General features: G+C 44.9%; 1 protein-coding gene and 1 long non-coding RNA gene across 3 annotated transcripts in view; both read left to right on the top strand.

The window, feature by feature from the left end:
* The window catches only part of LOC133369887 (synaptotagmin-5-like), a 47873-nt gene that overhangs the window by 12270 nt on the left and 18540 nt on the right, over positions 1–17063 (top strand). The window contains exon 2 of one of the 2 annotated variants that reach the window (XM_061595630.1): positions 4953–5069. The exons of the other annotated variant lie outside the window; for it this stretch is intronic. Coding sequence (XP_061451614.1) covers positions 5027–5069 — 43 coding nt within the window. The 5' untranslated portion in view covers positions 4953–5026. The remainder of the gene's footprint in view (positions 1–4952; positions 5070–17063) is intronic. 2 annotated transcript variants of the gene reach the window in all.
* LOC133369888 (uncharacterized) lies at positions 8280–12971 on the top strand. Its single transcript, XR_009759011.1, has 4 exons — positions 8280–8617; positions 9580–9920; positions 10030–11071; positions 12646–12971. It is a non-coding gene; the product is annotated as an uncharacterized LOC133369888 (long non-coding RNA).

Below are 17063 nucleotides of genomic sequence, written 5' to 3'. Positions count from 1 at the left end.
ACCAGCATCTAAGGGCCTGCACTTATGCCTGGGAAAACCCGAGACCTGCTGCCGTAGAAGCAGCACCAATTCCAAAAGAGTGGATTCCAAATCTGAGGGATCATGCCCTAGCCCTGCAAAAGCCCGCTTTGCGAGCGCCCAAAACTGGCATTTTGTGAGGGGATCCTCACTTGCATATCCTTCTCCAGATCCCATGGCCAACGTACAGTCTGCCTCATACATCTGCGGTCCGTATACAGGCACAACCCCCCTCCATGAAGACATCTGATAGCTGGAGGGCACATTGAGACAGGTCTCGTTTGGAACCAGCCACCACCTCACCTATCCCAAAAGCTCCAAAAAAACCACAAAAACCAGCGTAAGGGCTACTGCCTGGAATAGTCTGGCTTCATAACTGGAGGAGCTTACTGTATTCCCACTGGCCCACCACACCCAGATTATGTCCAGTGAGAAAGGGCGATGGGGATAGGGAAAAACCACCAACCTAGCTAGGACGGAAGGTCCCTGCAGCTTACCTTGAAGTGGTCGGACTGACAGGCCCCTTCTCCTGCCGTCCATTAGGAATTTCAGCAGGTGATTCCCTACCTGCTCTCTGGTAGCTGGCGAGCGTGCTGCGGGCCATGGAATCCACGGCCCTAACCCCAGTGTTCTTAAATATAAGGGGGTTATGAAATCTGGTCCATGGCCAATGAGCCTTTCTACCCATGTCGACATTAAACACACCGGGAAAGAATGAAAGGTGACATCCATAGTTAACCCTTCCCTAATCCAGGCCTGTAGCCACAGGAAAGAGGGCTGCACAGCCAGGTCGGCGCATAAGGCAGCCATAACCCTGAACCTGTAGTAAGGCTGTGCAAGCCCTGCCATGGCATCTTAACCCCCGTAAAAGACCCCTAACACCTGGAGGACCAAAAGGAAACCTTTCATGGCCCCTGAAAACTCCAGGATCCTAATCTGCAACAGTTAAAGCATGTCCCTGTGCAGCTTGCAGCCCTGGGCCGCAAAGTCAATCTTGATACCCAGAAGGTGAACACTGGCACAGAACCAATCTTGATACCCAGAAAGGTGAACACTGGGGCAGGATCCTCCATATTCCCAGTTTTCAAGGGAACCCCCAGTTACATATCCATACTATAAGCTGTGACCTCAGGTGCTAACATGCACCCCAAAATCTGCCCTACCAATGAACAGCCCATCATACAGATAGTGCCCCACTGTTTCTGAGCCCACTTGTCTCCTGACTGCCCCCTACCAGAAGGATCTGAAGCACTCCATGCTAGAAATATAGCAGTCCATAGGCAATGCTCTGCCACCTGCACGCACCATGTTAAATGAAGCATAGAGCACCGTTCCTAGACTATCAGGTATGAACCCGTTACTGCCTGACCCCTTAAATAAGACTGGTTGTGAATCAGGCGTAATTTGCCCACTGCCTTTTAAGGCCCTACCCGACTGGGGTGGTCAAGAAGAGGCCAAGAACTCTGCCCAGCTGTACATCTTTACACTCTGTCCCTGGCAATTACCGCCATAACTAAAACAGATTGAAGATTGTAGGCCATGAAGGCCAGCCGGGAGTTGGAGGCCATGAAGGCCAGCTGGGAATTTGAGTATGGGATTGTGAAACCAACAGGGGAAAACACCATAACACAGGCAAACCTTCCCTTAAACCGGGTAGCCTGCAAACAAAGTCCGTAGTACCTTGAGTCTAACTGGGGAGGGACAACTGTCCCTGAGCAGCTTATACTGGTGGCTTCTTTTACCCCTTTAAAGGCCTCTTGCCTCTTATCTCACTGTTGCACATATCCTTGTGCAAAGGGAAGGAAATCATTTATGAGTAAGTACACCTTATTAACTACTATTTCATTGCAGCTAACCCAGTTACCCCAAAGCACAGAGACTGAGGATATGCTGCTGTCACCAATAGTTGGACCCACTGCAGCTTTGTCCTATCGGGTTTCCAAAACACCAATCAGAATAGGTGTTCAAATTGCAAAATTTGCATGCTATATTGATTTCAAGTAACTGATATCCTACATATCAAAATAGACATGCCAATGTAAAAGTTGCATGCTATATATGACTTCAGGTAAATTATATCAGAAATGTTGTAAAATCATCAAGAAAGAATGAAGAGTCTGCCTGAATCTTAAAAGGCAGCTTCCATGTCACAATAGTCTAAGATCCTGTCAAGGCCACCCCATTTTAGTAAGGTCTAAAATCCTAGAAATGAGGATAAGAGCCTAATAAGTAGCCTGTCTTTCCTCTTTATTCCTGTCCACCCATCAAGCCACATTATCATCTGCTAGACCTTCAATTCCCTGCAGAAGTTTACATATTCCTCTTTGAATATAACAAATGCCATATAGTTTGTTGTTGATATGAGACCAAATTCAAATAAATGCAACTTCTGTCTCAGAGTTAATAAGGAATGTGCAGAGCTTGGAAAAGTTACTTTTTTGAACTACAACTCCCATCAGCCCCAACCAGCATGGCTACTGGATTGAGCTGATGGGAGTTGTACTTCAAAAAAAGTAATTTTCCAAGCTCTGGGAATGTGTAACTGACACGTGGAAAAGGATCATTGTCATCTAAGTTATGGTGATGTAGACGTTTTCTAGCAAACCCTGTCATCTCTGCACACCATTAAGTATCCAAATCTGAAGGCCGAAAGGCCCAAAAGGCTCACCCAGCCCTACAAAGGCCACATGTAATATAATAATAATAGAATTAACTACCTCAACCTAATATATTCCTGGGCCTAGCAGGAAGTCAGAAGCCTAACCAAAGAGCTCTGCATCCCCCAAAGCAGCCACCATGTAATAAAATTAATAGAATAAAGTACCTTGAACTTAATATAGGCCCGAGTCATGCAAAGGCCGTAAGCCTAACCAAAGAACCCTGCACAATGGCCAAGAGAGGCTGCCAATGTGTCAACCACATCCTTCACCGTTTTGCGCCCCCTACCTAGGCTGATCTCACACCCAGCCTTGGCAACCAAAGGGGGGGGAGGGAAAGGGCCTGTTGAGGCTCGAAAGGCTTGTGCAGCCTCCTCTCCCATAATTAGTTCTAAGCCTGCAGCCCACGGCTGTTGGGAAGATTTGAACCCTGATCTCCCGGCCTGCAATCCAAACCTCAGCCACTACACCAAAACCTATCCCAGGCATATGGGTGGGGTGATTTAAAAATGCCCAAAGGCCTGCATTTTATGAGGGGACCTTTCACACACAACCCATTTCCTTTTTTGGGTGGCATTATTGCTTTAAATCCACCCCAACTTATAATTATAATTATGAATATTATTATTAATAATAATAATAATATTATACCCAATGACTGTATGTGTGATTCCCTTATTCCCAGTCATTGGCTTATACTTATAATTATGAATTATATAATAATTATTATTAGAAATGCTGTGTGGTGAAGTTAACCTATTGCAGTTCTTAGCTCACAACAATAAATACACAAACAGTATCAGTGTCAAACAATGCAATACCAATATTATTATTCAACTATTACAAGACACTGCTTAATGTATAAAACCCCTAATCATAAGCCATGCAGCACCTATAATTTATTTATATTCAATAGAATCTAATCATGTAATTCAGATTATAATTGTGTTCTTATTTAACTGGCTGCCAAGGCAGCCTTGAGGTGGTGCTGCTGGAGAGTACAGGCGTCTCCCTCTCCCACCAGCCATGTGTGTGTGTGTGCCAGCCACATTTGGCTGAGTAGGCCCCTTTAACAAGGCCCACTCCAGCCGCAGCCGCTCCTCCAGGCACGCGACCACCCTGCCTGCAGCCCACACCCCTAGTGGGGAAATAAGGAGGCCAAAATCGGCCTGCAAAAGGCTCCTTGTGCCACAAGAAACCGCTGTTCTGCAGCTCCATCTCTGAGCTGCTCTGTCCCTCGCCGTCCACGTCGCACAAGCAAAGAGGAAGGTAGGAGGGGTGGCTGGGCTTAAATAGGCCCATAAGCTCCGCCCCTCCATGCTGCACATCACACGTGCGTAATAGTCGCGATGCACAACATTGCCCCATTGAAAGATGGAGGCAGCAGCTTCGCCCACATCAGCAACTATGCCTCACTCGTCAGCTGTGCGGCAAGCGAGGCGTCATATGTCGTAAAAGGAGACATAATCTGTCAATTTGTTCTTGTTTCAGTCTCCCTTCCCTCATTCTGACCATGTCAGTTAATTTCGCCATCATCGCAACATACCCTAACTTCATAATCTATTCTTTTACTCATGGTATTTCAGATGCATATCCCATTGGCGAGCTAGCAAGATTCTTACCCCACATACTTTTCCTTACCAATATGACATTGCTGTTGAACCTATGCTTTCCCATATATAAGATTGGGAAGGGGAGGACTGTGTTTGTATGGAATCTTGAGCTCCTCTGAGAAAAGGTGGGATATAAATGCAGTCAATCAATCAATCAATCATATTTCCCAGAATATATATTTTTTAATTGCCTGTATGTACTCTCTTTCCTCGGAGGAGCTCAGGGTGGAGCATGTGATCTCCCCACCCCCATTTTATCCTCACAACAACCCTGTGTGGTAGGTTAGTCTGAGAGGAAGTGACTGGCCCAAGGTCACCCAGTGAGCTTCATGGCTGAGTGGGGATTTAGCCTGGGCTCTTTAGTCTGACACTGTAACCACCAGAGATGGGCAAATCTGTCAAGTTCAGTTTCTCTCCCTTTCTCTTTCTCACCTGTGTCAAATTCAGTTCTCCACATTTCCATAATTTGAGTTTTATTTATTTATTTATTTAAAAATCCTCACAAAAATTCATCAACATTCTAGCCTGAATTTCTCCTAATACTATTTTGCATACTATTTTGACTCATGTACACATTTTTGCAAGCAAGTTCCCCGAATATCATGCATTTTTCTGTGTGTGCACTGTCACTAATATATGCATTTTTATGAACACTTTGCCCTAGCACATGCATTTTTATACACATTACTTGCCTGAAGAACTGCTTTTCAAAATTCGAAGAAGTACAGATTTCGAGGCATGGCTGCGTTTCGGTCTGCATATTTTGGAGAATGTGGATATGGTAAGTTCGCCTTTAAATACCAACTGAATCAGATTCTTCTCTCTCCCTAGGTCTCCAGTAATCTGCTGGGCTGCCTCCTTGCAATGCCAACTGCTGTGTTATTCAAATCCAACAGCGTGCAAACAAGGATGCTTATTTTGCATGGCCGATAGTCAGGGATGGTGGGAGTTGTAGTCCAGCAACTTCTGGAGTGCTACAGGTTCCTCATCTCTACTTTAGTGCATTGGTGCTATGAGTCAGGAACCTAGGAAGCTGTCTGACACTGAATCGGAGTGCTGGTCCACCTAGCTCCGTGCTGTCTACTCTAACCGGGAGCTGCTCCCCAGGGTTGGCATTAGAACCAAGCATTTAGAATTCAGAAGTGCAGGGTCCCTTCATGATAGTCAAAGCCATGCCCCCTTTTTTGCTGCTGGTTTGAAAATGAGATCCTTGTTGATGCCTTCTCCCACAACAGACATCCCTAGGAGCCAATAAGCATGAAAGGGGAGAGTAGTAGCCTTGAAGACCTGGCTCTTTAACCAGGCATGGAAGGGGGATTAGGGTGGCAAATTGCAGTTCTAGGGGTGTTTAATTTTTTAATGTTCTCTGTTTATGTTTTTATATGGAATGTATTTGTGTTTTGTTGTACGTTGCCCAGAGTGGCAGATTAATCTCGGCCAGATGTGCATCTAACAAATCTAATAAATAATAATAATAATAATAATAATAATAATATTGAAAAGAGTCCTCTCTGACTCATCTCCTTCCACTCTGATTGGCTCCAATCAGCAGAAAAGGACAAGGAAGCATGTTAGAAGACTCTTCTCAGTGGCTAACACGCTCCCCTTTCATGCTGATTGGCTCATAGGATGCTGGAGACATTGGGACCCTGCTCCCAAAAAAGTAAGGGGTCTATGACCCCCTGAGACCCTAGACAACTACATCCCTGATTAGGGCTCTTGCAAAGCCCTACCTAGAGATTGCAGGGATTGAACATGGGATCTTCTGCATGCAAAGCATGGCAAAATTATGGCCCTTCCCTATAGAGGCCTGAGCAGAGACATATCTGGAGTATCATTTCGTGGGACAATGCCCTGTTTTTGCACACCCACTCTCTGGGATCACCCTGCCAACTGACTTGGAAGCCAAGCACAGCCCCAGTGCTTTTTGCAAAGGGCTGTTTGATTAGGCCTCTTCGCTTTAGAATTGTCCTGCGTCAGCAAAGCTGCAGGTCTGATAAGTGGAGCTTTTTTTTCCATGGGCTTTATCTGGCTTGATTAGAGACTGGGTGTATTTGAGCTTCCGAGCAAACGTGTCGAACTGATGTCATCATTCCAGAGCGACTCTGCAGCCGTCGTTACAAAAAGTAGAGCTCAAGATGGGGTGATGCTCTGAAGGGGCCTTCCCGTCAGCCCACCAGCAGCCCCTGCTTTGTTCTCCTTTTGAACTGTACGTGGCCCTTCTGAGCTTTGGTGATGATGGGAAGGCGCCGTATTTTGAGAGCCCTGCCTAATGAGTAGAAAAAGGGTGAGCCGGGTTGGTCAAGTGCATCTCGAAATCTGCAAACAATACTAGATGATAGGAATAAGATGATATGGCAGTAATACACGAAGTTTCAGGATGTTTTCTAATGTGTTCCAAAAATAGTTCTGGGGCAATTAAGAAAACCTTTTCACCATAAGCCAAGGGCGAGAACCTTGCCAAATGCGGCCCTCCAGGCCTCTCTGTCTGGCCCTCAGAACTCTCCTCAGGCCACACCCTTCCCTGGCCCCTGGATGTTTTTGCCTGGCTAGACTGTGTCCTTATTTATGTATTTATTATTGAATTTATTAAATTTATTATTAAATTATTATTAAATTTATTATTAAATTATTATTAAATTTATTATTAAATTATTATTAAATTTATTTATTATTCGTGTCCTTGAACTCTGATCATGCCTCTTGCTTGCCTGGATGAAGAGGGATGTGTGAGCATGTGTAGAAGGCAGCCTCCTGTACAAATGGACACTCACTGCTCTGCCCACTTTGATTTCTGGGCATAAACATTTTAATTGCCACAGGATGACTATAACCAAACGTGGAATCAGGGAATGGCTAAAAGTTGGGGGCATACAAAAGTCTGAGTCATTGCCCAAATGGAAAAATCCACATTTCTGATGAGGATGGCGAATGGTCACCTCCAGAAATAATGTTACTAGAAATATACTTTCTTTTGATATCTTACATAAGAAGATTTATCAGGTTTTCCACAAGCCAACAAATAAGTTCATATAGTACTGCCTTGAGTACAACAACAGATTCACACTGTTCATGATGGACATATCCTATTGTTTTGTTTATTTGTTTATTTATTACATTTCTATCCTACCTTTCCTTCAAGGAGCTCAAGATTCTCCCCTCCCCATTTTAGCCTCACAACAACCCTGTGAGGTAGGTTAGGCCAACAGTGCGATGTGGCTACAAAAAAGGCAAATTCTATTTTAGGCTGCATTAACAGAAGTATAGTTTCCAAATTGCATGAAATACTAGTTCCCCTCTATTCGGCCTCATCTTGAGTACTACATCCAGCTCTGGACACTGCACTTTAAGAAGGATGCAGACAAACTGGACCAGGTTCAGAGGAGGGCCACAAGGATGATCAGGGGACTGGAAACAAAGCCCCATGAAGACAGCCTGAAAGAACTGGGTATGTTTAGTCTTGAGAAGAGAAGACTGAGGGAAGATATGATAGCACTCTTCAAGTACTTGAAAGATTGCCTCACAGAGGAGGGCCAGGATCTCTTCTCAGACATCCCAGAGTGAAGGACACAGAATAATGGGCTCAAGTTACAGGAAGCCAGAACATCAGGAAAAATTTCCTAATTGTTAGAGCAGTATGACAATGGAACCAATTACCTAGGGGGTGGATGGACTCTGCAGCACTGGAGGCATTCAAGAGACAGCTGGACAGCCATCTGTCGGAAATGCTTTGATTTGGATTCCTGCATTGAGCAGGGGGTTGGACACAATGGCCTTATAGGAGCCTTCCAACTCTACTATTCTATGATTCTATGAAATCACAGTCTGAAAGAGAGAAGCTCCACATTTGAAGCTCCTTCCTGTGCTATTTTTGCCCCAGTTTCCAGGAGAGCAGAGTCTGGAAGTAATTCGTTATAAATAATTACTTGTAATTTATTACTTTTTTCAGTAACGAGTGGGTAACTTCGTTACATTTTGCTGGTAACAGTAGTAATTTCGTTACTTTTGAGCTGTAACTTTAACATCTCCAGCGTTACTTTTGGGCATTACTCGGGGGGGGAGCGAGGGAAGTCTTCTGCTCCTCTGATTGGTGGATGAAAGTCATATGCCTCATAATGAGCTTCTGCGCAGCGTTGCTCTTCCCTCATGCTCTGTGGGTGTGAGGAGGTGGAGAGTGAGACAGTCGTGGAGCAGAGAGAGAGAGAAAAATTGCTTCAAAAATGGACAGTGGTGGAGAAGAAAGGAGTGGAGGGAGAAAGCCAGAGGGCAAGGACGTGGATGAAGGAGGCGAAAGGGGCAGCAGCAGAATGGAGATGAAGAACTGCGGAGGTGAGTGACGATGGTGTGTCTATGTGAATACTTTCTTGTCCACCACCCTTCATGGCTACTTTGCTCCATCTGAAATGCTTAACCTTTTTTGCATGCAGGGTGCTTGGGCACGTGTGAGCCACAATGCTTGCTGGCTGGAAGAGAGAGTGAGAGAGGGTTGCATTTGGTTTGGCGCGCAAAGCTATGAGTGGTGGCCTCTGTCTCCCTCCCTTGGGCAGGCAAGCCCCGCAAGTATCTTAGTTGCTGGCAAGGGAAGTTTGTTCCTTCCTTCCAAAGTTCCAAAGCAAACCCATTTCAAACCATCCATGCACACACCCCACTATAGGCAATTTTGTAATAGTGCATAGAGGCTTGTGCAGAATTAATTAACATCATCATTATTATTAATATTTTTAAATAATGTTTATTAAGGAAAATAAAATTACAAAGTAGTACTAAAATAATAATAAAAAAGAAAAGGGAGAGAGAAAAAAACATTTTACATACATCATTCAGCTTCATTAATAATTATATAGAGAGATACATAAAGGATAAATGGCATTTTGTCAAAAGTAGTTTTGTCTACATTTTATACCTCCTTGGTGTTCCAAGCTTGGCATGGAAAGCTTGGAACACATGGAAAGCATGGAAATACAGAATTAATTTGAAAGGCTGCATATTTATTATCATAATCATCATCTTCAAATCCTACCTCAATTCATTGTACATGGCACTCCCCCTTCTTCATTTTATTTTCACAACAACCCTGTGAGGTAGTAGGTTAGGCTGAGTGACTGGCTCAGGCAGGGTTATTCGGTGAGCAAAATTATGCATAGAGGATCTCTTTTAATTGTGCTATCAGCCTACTTACTTCCACTCTGACTGGGGGATCTTACAGGATGGGGAAGAGATGGGGGGCACACTTCACATGGCATCACAGCTGAAGTTCACCCATATAGGAGCATTATCTAAATCTCTCTTAGTTATTACAGACAAGCCTGTTGCAGTTGTTGCTGCTGAGAGCAACAGCCAGTTGGTGCAGCCACTTGAGTCACAGCTCATTGATTCTGAGGAGGTGAAACTGGAAAGTGAAGTTCACAAAGGAGGCCCTGTGCATGATGATGAGGACAACATGAAGCAGTGCCAGTTGCCAACAGCCACATCTGCAGAACAGCAAGTACCATGGTTTGGCTTTGAGAAAGCTTGTACATTTGTGAGCCAGAGTGGGAGAAATGTCGTCGTAAGATGCAGTTACTGCCTTCCAGGGATCAAAACTCTAAAACCAGCTATTTCCTCCTCATCCAATGTGAAGAAGCATTTAGAGGTGAGCCTTTGTCATGCTAGCCCTCAAAGAGTGTCCATTGTCTATTTATATTTCAATGCCTCTTCCATTTTTTCTTGGATTCATGCTTTGTTCATCTTCTTCCTCAAAGGGTACACCCTGAGAAGACGCAATAAAGGCAAGGAGACATGGCCATCCTGAACCAATGCATGACGCCCCCTTCTTCCAAAATGCTGAAACAGCAGCAGACAACCCTTGAGAGGTGGGGATCTGGCAAGGAGGCTGTCACCCAGAGCAATCTCGACAGGAAAATCATTGATTTCATTGTAGAGGAGACATTACCACTTCAGACTGTGGACAAACCATCATTCATTAGTCTGGTTCGCACTGGACACCCAAAAGATCTCACCATCATATGCGGCAAGACTCTGAGAGACAGAATTTAGAAGACAGCATGCCACATGAAACTCTTGCAAACCAAATGAGTGCTGTGGCATATATAGTAACCACTGCAGATTGTTGGACCAATGACAAGAAGAGTTACTTTGGGATAACAGCCCTCTGGATCAACCCAACTACCCTGAAACGTGAGGTGAGGGCTTTGGCTTGCAAGCTTCTGAAGGGGCCTCATACATATGATGTCCTTGCAAAAGCACTGCATGATGTGCATGTGCAGTACAAGATTCACAACAAAGTTATGTGCACTACTATAGACAATGGCTCCAACTTTGTGAAAGCGTTCAAAGTTTTCATGGCCAAAGAACCAGCAGAAGCTGCAGCAGAGCTTGGAAGTAACTCATTATTTTTAACGAGTTACTTGTAATTAGTTACAATTTTAAATAACGAGTGGGTAATTCCATTACATTTGGCAAGTAACGGAATGACTAGTAATTTCCCTACTTTTCAGCTGCAACTTTAACGTTTCCACGTTAGGTTGGATGTTACTTGGGGGTGGGGACAAGGGGAAGTCAGCTCCTGGCTGTGATTGGTTAACACAAGACATGTGCCTCACACTGATTGGACCTCTGCGCAGACTGTCGCTTCCCTCGTGATCTGTGTTAGGAGGCACGAGGGAAGAGGTGAATAGGCAGGGCCTGCTAGCATCTGAGAGAAAAAAATGGACGCCGGAGGAAAAAGCCAGGGCAAGGACAACGGAGCAGAAGGCAGCAGCAGAATGGCGAAGAGCTGTGGAGGTGAGTGACGATGATTTGTGTGTGTGTGTGTGTGTGTGTGTGTGTGCCCCCCGTGGCCCCTTCTGCCCCCGTGGCATTTTTGCCCCCACGGCCCCCCCACGGCCCCTTCTGCCCCTCCCACTGCCTCTCCTTGCCTTGCTGCCGCCCCCCCATCAATCCCAAGGCACTTCTGGAACTTTGGCCTACTCAGAGCTTGGAAAAGTTACTTTTTTGAACTACAACTCCCATCAGCCCTAGGCAACATGGCCACTGGATTAGGCTGATGGGAGCTGTAGTTTAAAAAAGTAACTTTTCCAAGCTCTGGCCCTACTTCTCTTCCTTCCCCCCCTTTTTGAACTCTCCCCCTTGTTCCTATGCATACCTGTGTGCTGTATTTATCCAGACAGAGCACTCCTGCCTTTTAAAATGCCGGCTAGCTTTTTATTGTATATTTATTTGAACTCCATCTTTCTTTTTATTTGTATTTTTGTCCTGTTTAATCACAAGACTAAATTGTATGTGGGACAAAAACTGTCTCAGTAATAATAATAATAATAATAATAAATCATTAGGCGTATAATAAATGGCTTAAGGCTGATTTTTTTGTTCTTGGCAGAGATGAGGTGAGAAGTAGGGTCCTTGCAGCTCCTCCTCTCAGTCCCCCAGCTCTCAAACTCATGTTCTGTGAGAAAGAGAGAGATTCCCAGTCCCAGAGAGAGATAGACTGTTGACAATCTCTGCTAATATCTATACAAATGTACATAACATGCATCACCTGAACTCACATGATCTAGAGTTACCTTAGATCTTGCAAGATTTGCAAATGAGAAGCAATAGGGTTTTATATTAGTTCTGATTGTCTATTGGGCTGTCATAGGTTATATGTTTTTTTCATTTTCTATGGCAAAAACTCCAACTTCAGTGGAATTTATGTGATGTGTTCTAATCATTTGAATTTGGCTAATGAATGCTTTATTCTTCCATCAGAACTTTAGCAGTAGTACTAAAATATTAATAAAAAAGAAAAGGGAAAGAAAAAATACTTTACATACATCATTCAGCTGTATTGCTAATTATAGATATAGATATAAAAGATAAACGGCATTTTGTCAAAAGTATTTTTGTCTACATTTTATACCTCATCCTTGGTTTTCCAAGCTTGGCATGGAATGCTTCTCATACAGAATTAATTTGAAATGCTGCATATTTATTATCATAATCATCATATTCAAAATAAAAAATATATGTACCGCCTTCAAGTTGATTCCAACTTATGGTGACCCTATGAATAGGGTTTTCATGAGGCTGAGAGGCAGTGACTGGCCCAAGGTCACTCAGTGAGCTTCATGGCTATGTGGGGATTTGAACCCTAGTCTCATTTTGTTCTCACAACAACCCTGTGAGATAGTAGGTTAGACTGGCCCAGGCAGGGTTATTCAGTGAGCAAAAATGATGCAAATAGGATCTCTTTTAATTGTGCTATCGACCTGCTTACTTCCACTCTGACTGGGGGATCTTGCAGCATGGGGAAGAGATGGGGGCACATCACAGCTGAAGTTCACCCATATAGGAGCATTATCTCTTGTTTATTACAGAGACGCCTGTTGCAGGTTTTGCTGCTGAGAGCAGCAGTCAGTTAGTGCGGCCACTTGAGTCACAGCTTGTTGATCCTGAGGAGGCAAAACTAGAAAGTGAGGTTCAGAAAGGAGGCCCTGTGCACGAGGAGGAGGAGGGCATGAAGCAGTGCCAGTTGCCCACAGCCACATCTGCAGAACAGCAAGTACCATGGTTTGGCTTTGAGAAAGCTTGTACATTTGTGAGCCAGAGTGGGAAAAATGTTGTTGTACGATGCAATTACTGCCTTCCAAGGATCAAAAATCTGAGATCAGCTGTTTCCTCCTCATCCAATGTGAAGAAACATTTTGAGGTAAGCCTTTGTCATGCTGGTCCTCAAAGAGTGTCCATTGTCTATTGATGTTTAAATTGTGAAGTTCCTCTTCCATTTTTTCTTGGATTCATGCTTCTTCCTCAGAGGGCACACCCTGAGAAGCTGAGAGCAATTGAAGAAGCAATAAAGGCAAGGAGACGTGGCCTTCCTGAACCAATGCATGACACCCCTCCTCCCAAAATGCTGAAGCAGCAGCAGACAACCCTTGAGAGGTGGGGATCTGGCAGGGAGCCTGTCACCCAGAGCAATCTCGACAGGAGAATCATTGATTTCATTGTAGAGGAGACATTACCATTTCAGACTGTGGACAAACCATCATTCATTAATCTGGTTCTCATTGGACTCCCCAAATATCTCACCATCATATGTGCCAAGACTCTGAGAGACAGAATTGAGAAGAGAACATGCCACATGAGAGAAACTCTTGCAAACCGAATGGGTGCTGTGGCATATATAGCAACCACTGCAGATTGTTGGACCAATGGCAAGAAGAGTTACTTTGGGGTAACAGCCCACTGGATCAACCCAACTACCCTGAAACGTGAGGTCAGGGCCTTGGCTTGTAAGCGTCTGAAGGGGCACCATACATACGAAGTCCTTTCAAAAGCACTGCATGATGTACATGTGCAGTACAGGATCCACAACAAAGTTATGTGCACTACTACAGACAATGGCTCCAACTTTGTGAAAGCGTTCAGAGTTTTCATGGCCAAAGAACCAGTGGAAGCTGCAGGCACCAGTGACGATGATGGTGATAACCAGGAGGAGGAGGAGGCTGAGGTGGAGTTTGTGCCTATCTGTGAGATCCTGGACACGGGACCTGAGGCAGAGGAAGAAGCTGCAGACTCAGGAGAGGATTTTGTTTTACCACCACACCAGAGATGTGCTAGCCACACCCTCAACCTGGTGGCAACACAAGACATAGAGGCCATGCTTTCTGACTCCTCCAAAAGTAGTCTTCTTGGTCCTTTCAAGAAACAGTTTCATTCCTTGATGGGAAAGTGCAGCAAGTTGTGGTCCAAGCAGAACCAGTCAGCCCAGATTGCTGAGTATATCCGTGCGCAATGTGGTGTGTATCTGAAGGTACTGAATAAGACCAGGTGGAATTCCACCTTTGATGCGTTGAAGCAACTACATGAGCTCCTGTCAACTGTGCCACTAAAAATGCATGCCATAACGGACCGCTGCTCCTTGTCCAGGATCACAGCTGCTGAGATTGAAGTGGTACAGGAATACACAGAGATTATGGAGCCACTAGCCCAGTCCCTAGATATCCTGCAACGGGAGAACGGCATGTTCATGGGGTATTTGCTACCAACGCTCTGCAATCTGGACCGCAAGTTAGAAGGAGTGGAAAACAAACCTGAGAGGTACACATACTGTTTTCAGCTGCTGAGAGGTGTGCGCGAAGCCCTAAGAAAGCGGTTTGCAGCTATCTGGGAGGACAAGAGGCTTCTTCTGGCAGCCTGCCTACACCCTCGCTTCAAACTAGATTGGCTGGAATCGTGTCAGGCCGCCACCCATACCAACAAGTAAGAACATTAGGGAAGCCCTTTGGGTGGATTACTCCAAGGGAAATGTTGTCTCAAGGGAGGCATCAGAGGGCTTAAGGTGGTAGGCAGGGGCTGGGCCTTTTCTTCCTGGGGCTCCTCATCACAACCTGGGGTTGCTGCAGGTAATCCTTAAGGGTCTGCTGTGCTGCCCCATGAGTGTGGTGACTTGGTCACCTTCCTACCTTCCATGTCATCATCCACAGGCTCAGGCTGGACCCTGAACCAGGGGACATGACAAGCATCAGGAAATGAAGAGCAGATGATAGTTTCCTAACATATATGTGTTAACATATCCTCTCTCTTTCTTAGATACACAATGGAAGCCTTGTTGAAAGCTGAAATAAAGATGGGTGTACTTAATGAGGACAGTGATCAGTCTTCAGATAAAGACCGGGAAGGAGATGACTTAGAAGATGACTTCTTTAACTTTCTGCCCCAGGGCAAGAAGTCAGCAGTGGACACTGCTGAGGAGGAACTGGTGAGGTACCTGAGGTCTCCCAGCAGGGAAGTGTCATCACTCCATGGCTTTCCACGTGTGCTGCGGTGTTTTTTGCAGCACAACACAGGCATGCCTTCAAGCGCCGCAGTAGAACGCCTGTTCAGTACTGGTGGCAACGTAATGACTGTAAAAAGACATTCCTTGTCTGACATGCTCTTTGAGCATCTTGTTCTTTTGAGACATAACGGAAACATATTATAAAAGCATTTCAAGTGTAAAATTTGATTCCAAGAGTTGGGGTATCTTCATTGCTTGGGGGGATGTGAGATTCTGTTATGCCATTATGTTAATCTTATGGATAAATTTTTTTATTCTACTACCCCCTGTGTGTGTGTGTTTATTTTTAATATTGTTTTAGGCTTCTTAGATGTGCAGCAGCCAAGGCCAGCACCTTGTAGGAGTTTTTTTTAAAAAGTAACTGAAATGTAATTGTAGTGATTACTTTTGAGGAAAAGTAAAGTAATCAGTTACTTTCAGAGCAATTGTAATTGTAACGGTAATTACTACCTTTTGGGGCCAAGTAATTGTAACTGTAATTTATTACTTTTTAAAAGTAATCTTCCAAGCTCTGAGCTGCAGACACCAGTGCAAATGAGGATAATGGTGAGGAGACTGAGATGGAGTTTGTGCCCATCTATGAGATCCTGGACACAGGACCTGAGGCAGAGGAAAAAGCTGCAGACTCAGGAGAAGATTTTGTTTTACTACCACACCAGAGATGTGCTAGCCACACCCTCAACCTGGTGGCAACACAAAGCATAGAGGCCATGCTTTCGAACTCCTCCAAAAGTAGTCTTCTTGGTTCTTTCAAGAAATACTTTCATTCCTTGATAGGAAAGTGCAGCAAGTTGTGGTCCAAGCAGAACCAGTCAGCACAGATTGCTGAATACATCCATGTGCAATGTGGTGTGTATCTGAAGGTACCAAACAAGACCAGGTGGAATTCCACCTTTGATGCATTGAAGCAACTACATGAGCTCCTGTCAACTGTGCTGCTAAAAATGAACGCCATAATGGACCAGTGCTCCTTGTCCAGAATCACGGCTGCTGAGACTGTAGTGGTGCAGCAATATACAGAGATCATGGGGCCACTAGCCCAGTCCCTAGACATCCTGCAATGGGAAAATGGTATGTTCATGGGATATTTGCTACCAATGCTCTACAATCTGGACCGCAATTTAGAAGGGCTGGAAAACAAACCTGTGAGGTACACATACAGTTTTCAGCTGCTGAGGGGTGTGCGTGAAGCCCTAAGAAAGCGGTTTGCAGCTATCTGGGAGGACAAGAGGCTTCTTCTGGCAGCCTGCTTACACCCTCGCTTCAAACTAGATTGGCTGGAATCGTGTCAGGCCACCACCCATACCAACAAGTAAGAACATTAGGGAAGCCCTTTGGGTGGATTACTCCAAGGGAAATGTTGTCTCAAGGGAGGCATCAGAGGGCTTAAGGTGGTAGGCAGGGGCTGGGCCTTTTCTTCCTGGGGCTCCTCATCACAACCTTGGGTGCACCAGGTAATCCTTAAGGGCCAGCTGTGCTGCCCCATGAGTGTGGTGACTTGGTCACCTTCCTACCTTCCATGACATCACCCACAGGCTCAGGCTGAGAGTTGGACCCTGAACCAGGGGACATGACAAGGATCAGGAAATCAAGAGCAGATGGTGGCTTCCTAACATATATGTGTTAACATATCCTCTCTCTTTCTTAGATACACAATGGAAGCCTTGTTTAAAGCTGAAATAAAGATGGGTGCACTTAATGAGGACAGTGATCAGTCTTCAGACAGAGACCGGGAAGGAGATGATTTGGAAACGGACTTCTTTAACATTCAGCCCCTGGGCAAGAAGTCAGCAGTGGACACTGCTGATGAGGAATTGTTGCGGTACCTGAGGTCTCCCATCAGGGAAGGGTCATCACTCCATGGCTTTCCATGTGTGCTGCAGTGTTTTTTGCAGCACAACACAGGCATGCCTTCAAATGCCACAGTAGAACACCTGTTCATTGGTGGCAATGCAA

The sequence above is a fragment of the Rhineura floridana genome, chromosome 14 (assembly GCF_030035675.1).
Source record: "Rhineura floridana isolate rRhiFlo1 chromosome 14, rRhiFlo1.hap2, whole genome shotgun sequence".
Taxonomy (NCBI): domain Eukaryota; kingdom Metazoa; phylum Chordata; class Lepidosauria; order Squamata; family Rhineuridae; genus Rhineura; species Rhineura floridana.
This window is presented reverse-complemented; position numbering and strand designations above follow the sequence as displayed.